We start from the raw sequence: 14,293 nt of genomic DNA, 5'->3' as shown, positions 1-14,293 counted from the left end.
CATGCACACACGTTATACCTGTGTACACATGTACCTACATACATACAAACATGTATACATACATGAACAGACCCTATATACATTCACACACATGCCCACATATGTATGAACATGCATGCATGCATGCATGAACAGACCCTGCATATATTCACATACATACAAACATATATACATACATGAACAGAACCTACATACATTGACACACATTCACAGGTGAGTGATTGCAAGGTTACAGGAGAAAAAGCTGAAACTGTACATTACCTTTAGCAGCAGAGAGATCCTTTGTGATTCAAGAACACATTAGTAGTCTCTATTCCCTCCCAGGAAGACGCCACGACTTACATCTTTCTCATACTGCCTGCATGGCAAAAGGCTAGTAAAACTTCTTTAATGAAGCTTGGATAACTACAGAGTTTCTGTTCTTTTTTTTCTTCTTCTTTCCCTTTTTCTTTCTTTTTTCTTCTGCTTTTACCATCTCCCTCTCCCTTCTCTCCCCCGCCCCCCCATAGGGTCTCGCTGTAGTCCAGGCTGACTTGGAATACACTGTGTAGCCTCAGTGTGGTCTCAAACTCATGGTGATCCTCCCACTTTTGCCTGCCTAGTGCTGGGGTTAAAGGCGTGTGCCACCACGCCTGGCTTCGTTTTCCTTTTTTTAAAAGACAATTTGAGCCTTTAAAAAATTGACTTACTTTTGAGAGGGAGGGAGGGAGAGGGAGAAAAAGAGAGAGAGTAGAGGTCCGGGCACGCCAGGGCCTCTTGTCACTGCAAAGGAACCCTAGATGGGTGTGCCACTTTGTGTGTTTGATATGTGACTACTGGGGAACTAAACCTTAGCCATCAGGCTTTGTTAGCAAGTGCCTTTTACTGCTGAATCATCTCCTCATCCCAGGTCCTGTTCTTTCAAAACGTATGTGTATTCAAAAAAGAGAATACTATGAACAGATTATAATCTGAAAAGTATTTCATTTTTATTTTTAGGCTTAAAAAGAATTTTTCTTTTAGAGAGACGGTGAAGGAGGGAGAGAGAGAGGGAGGAGAGATTGGGCACTGCAGAGCCTTTCAGCCACTGTGAACAGACTCTAGATGTGCGCTCCTTGTGTGCATGTGCAACATTGCACACCTGTGTCAGTTTGCACCTGGCTTACATGGGAGCTGGACTTTCGAGCCTAGCTCTCTCTCCAGCCCATAGGCTTATTTTAATATGAATTCTTAGTAAAAATTCCAATCTTTGAAGAGTCAGACATATCTGCAATGAAATAGGCATAAAAATGAGAGAAATGTAGCATACTTTTAGAAAGTCTCATATCGTTAAATTGATGTTTCCGGATTTTATTTGATTCTCATATAAAGTTATGGTGCTAAATACTGCTTTTATTTTTTTGAGGTTACCCTTGGTTGTTATTCATAAATATTACTGAAAGAGAAATTTTATGGTTAGAATCACTTAGAAAAATCTACTTGGACAGTATCAGTTGAAATCCATTGCAATTTTGATTTTGTATCCTCCTTGGTTCCAGGTGACTTTAAAGACTTAATTGTCTCAACCATGTTCAAACATAATCATTAAAAATCACCTTTAATTTCATTTTAAATAGTCAGTATTTTTTTCTTTTGGTGTATGTAGTATATGATGTGAGTGTGTATGTGCGGTGCGTCACATGCATGCAGATGTGCACACCCAACACCCATGTGTGCAGAGGCCGGAGGAGAAAGAATATTGTGTGGCCTCTTTTGCTCTGCAACCTTGTTTCCATGAGACAGGAGCTCACTGTTGTTTTGATTACACTGACTGACCAGTGAATCCCAGCAATCCTTCTGCCTCCACCCCCTCAGTACTAAGGTTACAGGTGTACACAGCCAGGCTCTTTTGTTTGTTTGTTTGTTTGTTTTTTGAGGTAGGGTCTCACTCTAGGCCTGGCTGACCTGGAATTCACTATTTATTCTCAGGGTGTCTTCGATCTCATGGCAAACCTCTGCCTCCTGAGAGCTGGGATTAAAGGCGTGCGTCACCACTCCTGCCTTTTTTTAAAAACATGAGTTCTGGGGGTGGAGCTCAGACCCTCATGCTTATAAAGCAGGTGTTTCCTGAGCCCTCACCCACCCCCTATCCAGGCGTTTCTGAATGTGTATGTCCTTTTAAAGAAAATATTTATTTATGACAGAGAGAGAGAGGGAGAGAATGGGCACGCCAGGACCTCCAGCCACTACAAATGAACTCTAGAGGCATGAATCCCCTTGTGCGTCTGGCTTGTGTAGGTCCTGAGGAATTGAACCGGGGTCCTTTGGCTTTGCAGGCAAGTGCCGTAACCTCTTCTCTAGCCCTGAATGTGCATATTCTTTAGCAGTCAAGTATGTTAATGTCACGTGGGAACTAAAAAATAAAAAACCAAAACTTCTTGTCTCCAACTTGGATTATAGGCAGTGAGATAGTGTGTAGTCTGTAATTCCAAGGAGTGGAATTGGCTTAAAGTTTTAAATTCTGATATGTTTATATTTGAATGACTATTTCTCATTCTTCTAGATCTTATGGCTTTGTTGTGAAATACTCAACCTAGTTTTTTACTTCTGACTTAGGTTCAACCTTAAAGTGCAATTGCAGATTCTAGCCAGCTTCATGCTCACTGGCGTTTCTGGAGGTGCAAAGTATGCTCAGAATGGACAACTCTTTGGTCGTTTTAAGCTGACTGAGACACTTTCTGAAGATACTTTGGCTGGACGACTGGTGATGACCAAAGTCAATGCTGTTTATTTATTGCCAGTCCCTAAAGAGAAGTTGACACAGACCCAGGGAACCAAAGAGAAGGTTTATGAAGCTACTATTGAAGAAAAAACAAAAGATTATATATTTTTAAGGATATCCAGGGAATGCTGTGAAGAACTCAGTCTTCGACCTGATTGTGACATCCAGGTGTGTGTAAAGGCAGCAGGAACTGTGAACATCTACAGTCCCTTGTCACCGTCTTCGGGCTCCTTTTCCCTTCGTTTTCCCAGAGTGCTGTTGACCTTAAAGTTACAGACTGGTCGGTTTAAAAATGGACCTTTGGGAACTTGCAGAGGAAACAAAGTCTTTTACTTAAAAAAAAAATATTTATTTATTTGAGGGGGGATGGGTATCAGGGCTTCTATGTTGCAAAACAAACTCCAGACACATGTGCCATGTTGTACATCTAGCTTTATGTGGGTATTGTGGAATCAAACCCAGGGCTGCTAGGCTTCGCAAGCAAGCACCTTCATCTGCTAAGCCTTCTCTCCACCCACAACAGATTCAGTTAAATTTATGTAACATCTAGATTGTTGTAGTGTCATCCACGGTTGAGCTTCTTGATTAGCTTCCAGACCAGCAGTAGGGGAACAGTTAAATAACTGCATTGTGTCCTAAGACCCTGCGACGTGGGGTCTGCAGTCAGGCCTGCTTCTGTTCTCCTTGTCAGCACTGGTCTTCTTTATTGCCAGTCCCTAAAGAGAAGTGAATCCCGAGTCACTTTGTCATAATTAACTAGAAGGTTTAGCAGCTATTACTCATTTATAATAAATTTGTACAGTGTTAGCAGGCTTGGCTGTCACCCAAACCATAATATTATATACTTGTTCTATTGACCTTATCAAATGCATGCATGCATATATATATATATATATATATATATATATATATATATATATATATATATATATATATATTGCTTTTGTTTTTTCTTTTCAAGGTAGGGTTTCACTCTAGCTCAGGCTGACCTGGAATTCACTCTGTAGTCTCAGGGTGGCCTCGAACTCATGGCAATCCTCCTACCTCTGCCTCCCCAGTGCTGGGATTATAGGCATGTGCCACCATGCCCGACTCAAATGTATTTTTTTTTTAAATATTTTTATTTATTTGACAGAGAAAGAGGGAGAGAGAGAGGGAGAGAGAATGTGCATGCTAGGGTCTCCAGCAAATGAGCTCTAGATGGGGGGGGAGGGAGAGAGAGAGAATGGGCACACCAGGGCCTCCAGCCACTGCAGATGAACTCCAGATGCATGTGCCACCTTGTGCATCTGGCTAACATGGGTCCTGGGGAATTGAGCCTTGAACCGGGGTCCTTAGGCTTCACAGGCAAGCATTTAACCACTAAGCCATCTCTCCAGCCCTCAAATGTATTTTTTTATTAGAATGTTAGAATCAGATCACTTTTATCTGGGGATTATGCAATTTATAAGTATCTTAATCTCTCAATACCTAAAACAAAATTAGGGGCTAGAAAGATGGGTTCATTTCCCCAATACCCACATAAAGTCAGATGCACAAAGTGGCACATGTGTCTGGAATTCATTTGCAGTGGCAGGAGGTCCTGGTACACCAATTGTTTCTTTCTGTGTACCTCTCCATCTCTCAAATACATGAATAAAAATGTTTATAAGAAAAATAAAACAAAGTAAAACACACACCATTAGTATCATCCATCTAAACTGCTTTATTACAGTGCCTGGTACTAAATATGGCAGATCTAACCCATGATCATTACTGTTAGACTCTCCCCAAACTGTTGTTTCCATGAAGTGTTGTATGTGCCTGAATAATTGATGCTTGCTTATGTTTTTTCTAAAGTTCATTTTCTATTTTAGGTTGAACTTCAGTTTCAGTTAAATCGATTACCCCTCTGTGAAATGCATTATGCGCTAGATAGGATCAAGGACAATGGTATTTTGTTTCCAGACATCAGCATGACTCCCACCATACCTTGGAGTCCCAACAGGTACAGAAAGGGCAAACTTCAGGTGTTTTTGGACTTTTTTATTGACAAATCCTCTACATACAGATAATATTCCATGATCATAATCCCCTCTCCCCATTCCCTTGGCCCCCTCCTGATCCACTCTCCATTGAGTTCCTTCTTCTTTCCAACTAATTTCTCATATGTTTTGATGTCATCATTCCCCCCCCCCCCCCCCCCCGTTACATAGATCTTACATAGGCAGAGTGAGCCGCTGTAGGTTATACCATAGCCACTTTGTGTTTGGAAGACAGTATTGTATGCATTTCTCCTCTTCCTTTGGCTCTTACATTCTTTCTGCCACTTCTGCAGAAGAAGGGGACATCTTTGTAAATGAAGGGTGTTAAATTCAGTGACTCTGCCCTGCCCCACTCCTAGGTCACTGGACCTAAGGGCTTATAATTCTACCTGTTTCAGTAGATTAGACCACTATGATTGTGTACTTTGTGCTTCCTCCCATGTAGAGTTATACTTTACCTCTACATGGATATAATGACAGTTGATTAGATGTGTCAAATAAGAAAATATGTACTAAATGAACTAAAATATTCACCTAAAGCTGTTTGGAAAAATAAATAAACAATAAAAGTTCAACAGCCACGAAGTGTAAGGAAATATAAATAAACTTCAAGACAGTTCCACTTCAAGTACATGCTTGCATGTATGTATGCATTCATTGATTATTTATTTATTTATTTTGAATGAAAATCTCACAATGTAGCCTGGCTGTCCTAGAACTCAGTATGGAGCTCAGACTGGCCTTGAACTTGTCTTCCTGCTTCCATTGCCTGAGTGCTGGGATTACAGGAGAAATGCCTAGCTCAAGCTCAAGCTCGGTTTTATGAGAAAGGCTGCCTATGTTTTAGGAAAGGATAGTAAAAGAAACCTTGGACACATGATGTCTATTGTCTATGCTTTGCCTTTCCAATGAGCTCTGTGACTTCTCTCTATTGTCAGAACTTAATAGGATGTCAAGCAGGTTAGGGATATTTTGGAGTATAACTCAAATGGGGAAATTATGGCCTTTCTATTGTGATGGTAATAGTTAATTTAAGTAATTTTGGAATGTAGACAATACTGTAATTTAGCAAAGTAGAGAAAGTGTGATAGAAAATATTACTTCATTAATTGCTCTGAAGTAAATGGTTGTGTAAATATTGATCTGCTTAAGTTCTGTTTGGCCTCCTACTTGCAGTTAAATAGTATGAATTTGCTTTATCTAAAGAATAGACAGTAGTGACAGCTTTGTGATTTCTTTTTTATCCTCTTCCTTGGATGTTGTCCCGTTAGCCAGTGCCTTGACCAGCTCACTTGACCTTTGTCAGACAAACAAATACTTTTCACCAGCTCTGTGCAGTCAGGCCGCGGCGGGGTGGCCGCCTAGCAGGGTGGGGACCCTGCTTCATCCTGATGAGGCCATCATCTAAACAGTTAGCCTCCGAGGTTGCCTTTCGTGGTGACAGGTGACCAATAAGCAGAGGGGCTGGAGAGATGGCTTAGTGGTTAAGGTGCTTGTCTGCAAAGCCTAAGAACCCATGTTTGACTGCAGATCCCGCGTAAGCCAGACACACAAAGTTGAGGCAAGTGCAAGGTCGCACGTGCCCGCGAGGTGGCGCAAGCATATAGAGTCCAGTTGCAGTCTCTGAGGCCCTGGCACATCAATTCGTTCTCTCTCTCTAAAATTAAAAATATAAATAAAATTTTTTACAAAAAGCATTAAAAAAATCAGCACAGAGGATTGACCAAGTGGGACATTTTAATGGGCCAGGCCCAGAAGTCATTTATCAGTTCCCCTCAGCATTCCATTGCTTCTGGTCCTAAAAATAGAAAATAAAATAAGCCTTCTAGTTCAAACCCCAGATCATTTTTCTGCTGGGTCTTGGCTTACCCTTATTGGGGGTATATCCCTCTCCCTTCTTTTTATTGCCAAAATTCTTGAAGAATAGTGTGCATGTTTCTAGAGATTCTCTTTCAGACTCTTGGTCAACTGGTCACTGGCCTGGACATGATCTAACTGTAAAAGCCCAGAGACATCACTGTTCTCATTTTGTTCAGTTTCTCTGCGTCTGGCTCTTTACGTTCTTGTAGCTAGTGCTTAAATTGGCCTGCTGTTTTCATAGCTTTTCTTATTGGTCTTCTGTAACTTATGCTCTCTGTATCCCTGTTGTCTGGTCCAACCCACATATTTCTTCCAGAGCTAGTTTCCTCAAGTAAACATGTCATTTCACCACACTAGACTCTGGAGTCGTCTTTTTGATGTGTGATGTACTCTAATCTGTAGTCTCACAGAGTTCTTGATGTGTGCTAAACTCTGATCCAAGGTCTCATTGACTGTGCTTTCCAGTAGTGTCCAGAGGGTTTTTTTTTTTTTTTAATTTATTTGAGAGCGACAGAGAGAGAGAAAGAGGGAGGGAGAGAGAAAGGGGGGGGGCGAATGATAGAGAGAATGGGCGCATGAGGGCCTCCAGCCACTGCAAACGAACTCCAGATGCATGTGTAATCTTGTGCATCTGGCTTGCGTAGGTCTGGGGAATGGAGCCTTGAACCAGGGTCCTTAGGCTTCACAGGCAAGCACTTAACCACTATGCCATCTCTCCAGCCCCATCTTCAGAGTTCTTGATGTGTGATATACTCTGATCCGAGGTCTCACTGACTGTGCTTTCCAGTAGTATCTTCAGAGTTCTTTAGCTCTCCTGCTTGACATGCTCTTCTCTAAGTTTTCATCCCTAGCCATGTGGAATTATCTTGAAGTTTATTTATATTTCCTTACACTTAATGGCAGTTGAATTTTTATTGCTTAGTTAATTTTTCTAAATAGCTTTAGGTGAAGATTTTAGTTCATTTAGTACCTATTGTCTTATTTGATCTTATTTGACACATGTAATCAGCTGTCACTGTCATATCTATGTAGAGGTAAAATATATCTCTACATGGGAGGAAGTACACAATCATAGTGGTCTAACCTACTGAAACAGGTAGAATTATAAGCCCTTAGGTCTAGTGACCCAGGAGTGAGGCAGGGCACAGCCCTGCCCTCAAGGACCATCGATGCCTTTTCTCTCCCAGCAGGTTGTACAGTGAAGAATAATAATGTAGCAGTTGCATGTTTTTAATACTGAAAGTGTTAAGGGGATTTTTTTCAACATAGCTAGCTTCTGATTTAAGTTGGTGCAGCCCTCGCTGAAGTGATTTTCTTGTCTAAACTCTGTTCTCCTATTTTAGGGTTAGACTGTAGGCACTTTGAAAAATTTTGCAAGTCTCTACACACCCTTCTTATTTTGGTTCACACCCCTATCATTTTTACCATAGTTGTTACAGTCTTTAGTATTTCAGCTGTAGTTAAGAGAACGAATTTCTATTGCTGTTTCTCTAGTTAGTTGGCTCTCTTTTAGCATTTGGTGTCCATTTCAATCTCCAAACTTACCATGCCACAGAAGGGCCACTGGTAGGGTGGATCTCGTCACAGCAGCCATCTATGCTGCCATGACAGGTGGTTTGCACCCTGAAAATAGTGCGTGTGTACAGCATTTGTATGAAAATGTTAGAAAATATTTCATGTTGTTGGGCTTTGTATACCTTTAAAAATCACTTTTCTAAATTAAGGTTTTTTATTATTTATTTTTGAGAGAGAGAGAAAGAGGCCGAGAGACAGAGGATGGGTGTACCAGGGCCTTCAGCCACTGTGAACATACTCCAGACTTGTGTGCCCCTTACGTGCATGTGTGACACTGTGTGCTTGTGTCACTGTGCATCTGCCTAAGTGGAACCTGGAGAGTTGAACATGAGTTCATAGGCTTTGCAGGCAAGCGCCTCAACTGCTAAGCACTCTCTCCAGCCCATAAATCAAGGTTTTGTAGAATATTGATTTCTCTTAATCAGGAGTATGCATTTTATTCCCCCCACTTTTTTTTTTTTTTGGCGTTCAACTTACTTTGGAAAGGAATGACTGTCCTTCTCATGCTTTCATGTAATATTGCCGCAGCCAGGTATAAATTTTGCAGCAGCTAGACTAGGCACATTTGATATCTTCAGATGTCTGACTCAAGCTCTTTTTGATTTCTTGGTAAAATACACTACAGTGACTCACTTGCTGTAGCCCAAGCTGACCAGGAATTCACTATGTAGTGTTAGGGTGGCCTCAGACTCACAGTGATCCTCCTGATCTGCCTCTTGTGTGCTGGAATTAAATGCATGCCACACCATGCCTGACTTTTATTTTGAAAAATCCCCTCTCCCCCTTCCTTCCTTGAGAAAGAGAATGAGCACATCAGAGTCTCCTGCCTCTGCAGTTGAACTCCAGGTACATATGCCACTTTTGGGCTATGGCTTTATATGGGAACAAGGGGATTGAACCCAGGCTACCAGGCTTTGCAGGCAAGTGCCTTTAAGCACTGAGCCATCTCCTCAGACCTAAATAAAGGGTTTAGAATAAACAGTAGTTGTTATAGACGCTATCTTGCTGCAGTAGATTTAACCTTTCAGCAAAACTGGCAGTACTTGTGTGTCATTCTGTTCAGTAGTAAGGTACAAATGTTTACCTCATGTTTTTATTTTCCATAGGCAGTGGGATGAACAGTTGGATCCTCGACTAAATACAAAGCAGAAGGAAGCGGTTCTGGCCATTACCACTCCTCTTTCCATTCAGCTACCACCTGTCCTCATCATCGGGCCCTATGGGACAGGCAAGACGTTCACGCTGGCTCAGGCTGTCAAGCACATCCTTCAGCAGCAGGAGAGCAGGTGAGTGGGGGCCACATGCTCCTCTTCCCCGCCGGGCATGTAGAACCAGGGCCAGTCGAGTGTTACTAGCTCTTAAAAGTTCCAGAAAAGAAAAACTAAAATTTAAAGTGCTGACATTTAAATTCTGTTAGAACACCATGTTTTTAAAGATTGGCAATGTAGACTGATGGTTTTGAAGTAGCCATCAAAACTTCAACTTTGCCAAGGAATTGTGATATATGTCAGTGCCCATTGAAATGGGCATAAAAATATATTTTGATATAATTAAGTTTAAATTATTTGGGGGAACTTCCTTTTTAGCTTCCAGTAATCTAATTTGCTAAAGGCATCATAGAATAACATGAGCAGGTTGAGGGAAATGGTACTACTAAAATGGCCACTGCTTTCTTTTTGGTGTTATATTGCTTGTAATAGTTTTGTGTTTTATCATTCTTTTTGTTTGCACCATTTATTTCAGCAGGATTCTCATTTGCACCCATTCTAATAGTGCTGCTGACCTCTACATAAAGGATTATTTACACCCACATGTAGAAGCAGGCAATCCCCAGGCAAGACCTCTCAGGTATCTTTTAAGGTTTACTATGTATTTGTATCATACTTTGTTATTCTTTTTTTTTTTTTTTTTTTTTTCGAGGTAGGGTCTCACTCTGGTCCAGGCTGACCTGGAATTAACTCTGTAGTCTCAGGGTGGCCTTGAACTCACAGCGATCCTCCTACCTCTGCCTCCCGAGTGCTGGGATTAAAGGCGTGCACCACCACCACGCCCGGCTGGATACTTTGTTATTCTTAAGAAAAGATGTCTGTAAAGATTTCAGTAGCTTTCAAAATACCCAAACTGTAAACTGTGCATTGGCCTTTGGAGGTTTTATCATTTGAAGAACACTTTTAAATTAAGGCAAAATGTAATGATTGTGAACATTTCTGAAACATTAAGTATATAGAAAGACATCCTTTTTTAAGTTTTGTGTTATTACAATCTAAGTACTTTTTAATAAGTACCTCTAAAAGCTAGCATAATAGAAATATGACTAAATCAAATTCAATTTAATTAAAATTCTAGCACATTTTGCATGACGGTAGTCATGCAATGACAGTTCTTTATGCAAATAAAATTTTAATTGTGATCATGCAGGTTAATTTCATGGAAGCTACACATTAGAGAAGCATGAAATATTGAAATGATTTCTACAACAAAAGTAACTAGTATTTAGGGCTTTCTGCTATTATTTAAGAGACAAAAATGTCAAAGAATAAGCTTATATGGAAAGGTCCTCTAATTATATGTGGACATGAAATGTACTTAAACATAGGATCATGGGGGAATAGAAACCCTTTTCTTCAGAAAACCATAATCATTAAGTGGTTATTTATTATACCATTTGCTTTTATTGTTATATGAATTAATGTTTAGTTTTGCCATTTTACAGGCTAATCTGTCATGGCCTAGGTTGTTCAAATTATTGCCTAAAAATTAATTTCTAAGTACACTTTCATAATTTACTAACTTTTTATTTCTAGTTGAGCCCAGGCATGGAAAAATGAAATTATGCTATTTAATTCTTTATTAACTCTAGCCAAAGCTATATGAAAGATGTTAGAATTGCATTGAGAAAAAAAGGAGAGAAAAAACAAGTCATAGGGTCTGTTAACATGAGTGTTCGTATTGTGTTGGTTTTTTTCACTCATAAAGCAACAATAGTAATTCAGGGCTGGAGAGATGGCCCAGTGGTTAAAACCTTACTGTCCTGGTTCAGTTCCCCCAGTACCCATACAAAGACATGCACAAAGTGCCACATGCATCTGGAGTTTGTTTGCAGTTGCAATGTCAATCCTTTCTCTCCCCCGTTGCAAATAAATAAATAAGAACTTTTTAAAAAAAATAGTAATTCTGGGTTGGAGAGATGGCTTAGGTATTAAGGTGCTTGCCTGCGAAGCCTAAAGACCGATGTTTGACTCTCTAGTTCCCACGTAAGCCAGGTGCCCAGGTTATGCAAGCATGCCAGGTTGCACATGCACACAAGGTGGCATACTCTGCAGTTTGACTATAGTGGCTGGTGGCCCTGGTGTACCAGTGCTCTCTCTCTCTTTCTCAGTCTCTCATAAAAAAAAAAAAAAAAGGGGGGTGTGGTGGCACACACTTTTACTCCCAGCACTTGGGAGGCAGGGATAGGAGGATTGCATGAGTTTGAGGCCACCCTGAGATTACATAGTGAAGTCCAGTTCAGCCTGGGCTAATATGAGACCCTACCTCACGCACACACACGTACAAAGTAGTAATTCTAAGTAGAATCCAGTTACATTTAATCCTGAACTATCAAGTGTAGATGTCCCTGGAAGTGAAAATATGAAATCTATTCAAGGATAAGTAAGTAGATTGCTTCTGGTTCTAATCTTTGTTAGCTCACAAGTGAAAGTGGAGTGTTTGGCATTTTTGCCCTAAGTGTTAGTACTCTGATAGAGATAAATTGGTTGTTTTCTTTGCCTCGTGTTGTAGAACTTGTGTGTGTGTGTGTGTGTGTGTGTGTGTGTGTGTTGTGGGGCACAGGAATTGTTGTAGTGCCAGTTATTGTGTTTTTGGCTTGAAACAATCATGGTTGACTTAGCATAGGTGGTTTGATATTTGGGGTAATGTTAGGGAACATTAAAATCTATCATTTTGGGCTTTAAAGATGGTTTAGTGGTTGGTTGTTTTCCTACAAATCCAAAGGATTCAGGTTTGATTCCCCAGGACCCACATAAGCCATGTACACAAGATGGTGCATGCATCGGGAGTTTGTTTATAGCCACTGTTGGCCCTGTTTTCTCTCTCAAATAAAACAAAATCCATAATTTTGCTTTTTCTGTATAAAATTATTTTATTGGTGGTTATAGTCCAACATGTAGTGCGTCTAAATATGTGTAAGAAGGGTATTCCGATAGAGATCCTAAGTAGTTATAGGGCCTAAATTAGGAACTGCCACTAGCAGGGCCCAAGTGGAGAAATATTCAGTTCTCAGATGCATAGTTCAGGTTGTTTGGTCAACAGAAAGCAACGAGAAAAAGCCCATCTCCTCTCAGCATTACCTTTATGCAAGCCTACATTCCCACAATAGTTTTTCTGTTTTGGAAAAGTGCTAACTTGCAAATGTATTGCCGAGGAAGATTAGTGCATTAAATTCTCAGGATTTGTTAGCACCATCTGTATTATATTAGCTCCAATTAATGTGTGATTTTTCTGTGAAAAACAAATATGAATGATTTTTGGGATTTGGGGTAGAGAAAATTAGAATGAATAATTGTTCTGAGGAGCTCTATTTGAGGATTTTTTTTCCCTTGGTGGTGCTGGGGCACAGCCGTTTCTCCCTGCTAGGCAAGTGCTCTACCATGAGATCAACTTCAATGTGTTGTCCCCAAATTCAGGGGAAGAAAACAAGAGGGCACTAGGTGTCTGCTGATGACCAGAAAGAAGAATGGGTGTTTCCAAGGGAGGCAAGCTGAGGAAGATCTGTGTGCGAGGTGTGGACCTGGCTCTGGGAAGTGTGTGTGAGGACACCTACAGGGCAAATGTAGTAGTAACTGTTTGAGCACACACACTTATGATAGAATTCCTAAAATTTCTGTTGCTAGGAATTGAATGGAGCACAAGATATTTGAGGTAGTGATTTCAGACATGGATACATTATGTTTAGTTTCAGGTTTTCCTTCATTTAGAATGGGGAGATTTTATTTTAATGGAATATAGGGAGGCAGGCAGCTTTCTGTGCATAGCTCTACGGCTGAGCATCCAACTGTGGGAAAGTTATGAATTAGCCGGTGAGAGTTGTCTTCAGAGGAAGTCTGCCTTAGCTGGATTCTAGGCAAATTGTAGGCAGTTGTTTTCTATAGGTCTTTAAAGAGATAGCTTTTCTCTGTGGATTGGGTCTCTGCAATTCATAGTGTCTAAGGTAGTAGAAATAGTACCACCTGAGCTTCTAACTGCGTGGAGATTCAGTGCATAAATGAGTAAATTAAAACTAAATACAGACACTGTCCTGTTTATGAATTGTTATAAGTCATGTGGGCTGTGTGGACAGGTACATGATTTCTGTGTCTGTTTTCCCCTGTGGTCCTGGAACTTGAACCCCCTGGGTCTTGAGCGTGCCAGGCTTTACCGCTCCCCTGTAGCCTCAGCCCTGGATTTCATGCGGTGACCTTAACATTCTAATCAGCCACTATTAGCAGATTTTGGAAAAATGCTACATGTTTTATGAATAATGTTAATGATAGTGTCTACCTTAGCTATTGAACAAATGAACAAAGGAAAAACAGGAAATATTAAAATCTTTTTAAAGTTAGCACTAAAGTATTCCACTTTAATAAGAGGCCAAGTGGTCAAGCTTTGTATTCTCTCTGGCTTCACCTTGAGTCACTTTCCTAGAGTAAGAGTGAAAAATCAGTAGTGTCACTTAGACTTCACTTTCTTTCTTACAGGAAAAAGCAGTTCTTGGAGTTAGTTATTTAAAAAAAAAATTTTTTTTTTTGAGGCAAGCCCAACAGATTGGCCCTTTTTTATGGGGGGGGGTGCAGGGAATGAATTGGCACACTAGAGCCTCCAGCCCCTGCAATCAAACTCCAGACGTGCATGTGCCACCTTGTGCACGTGTGTGACCTTTGTGCACTTATGTCACCTTGTGCACCTGGCTTTGTGGGATCTGAAGCGTCGAATGAGTCCTTAGGCTTCACAGGCGAGCACCTTAACCACCCAGTCATCTCTCCAGCCCCACTCCATTTTTTAATGCAACATTCATTGAAGAAAATATAGAAAAGCACTAAGAAGAAAGTAATATAAA

The 14,293-nt window shown here is 40.6% G+C and overlaps 1 protein-coding gene across 5 annotated transcripts in view; it reads left to right on the top strand.

Moving 5' to 3' along the window:
• Helz (helicase with zinc finger) overlaps positions 1 to 14,293 on the top strand; it is a 181,032-nt gene that overhangs the window by 83,646 nt on the left and 83,093 nt on the right. For 4 of the 5 annotated variants that reach the window (XM_045159244.1, XM_045159245.1, XM_045159246.1 and 1 more), the window contains 4 exons: positions 2,575 to 2,908; positions 4,597 to 4,727; positions 9,306 to 9,485; positions 9,943 to 10,047. In XM_045159244.1, the coding sequence (XP_045015179.1) occupies positions 2,575 to 2,908; positions 4,597 to 4,727; positions 9,306 to 9,485; positions 9,943 to 10,047 (750 nt within the window). The remainder of the gene's footprint in view (positions 1 to 2,574; positions 2,909 to 4,596; positions 4,728 to 9,305; positions 9,486 to 9,942; positions 10,048 to 14,293) is intronic. The other variant, XM_045159247.1, reaches the window with a different exon arrangement.

The sequence above is a fragment of the Jaculus jaculus genome, chromosome 9, assembly GCF_020740685.1.
Source record: "Jaculus jaculus isolate mJacJac1 chromosome 9, mJacJac1.mat.Y.cur, whole genome shotgun sequence".
In the NCBI taxonomy this organism is placed as follows: Eukaryota; Metazoa; Chordata; class Mammalia; order Rodentia; family Dipodidae; genus Jaculus; species Jaculus jaculus.
The sequence above is the reverse complement of the archived record's forward strand: the minus strand, read 5'-3'. Positions and strand labels throughout refer to the sequence as shown.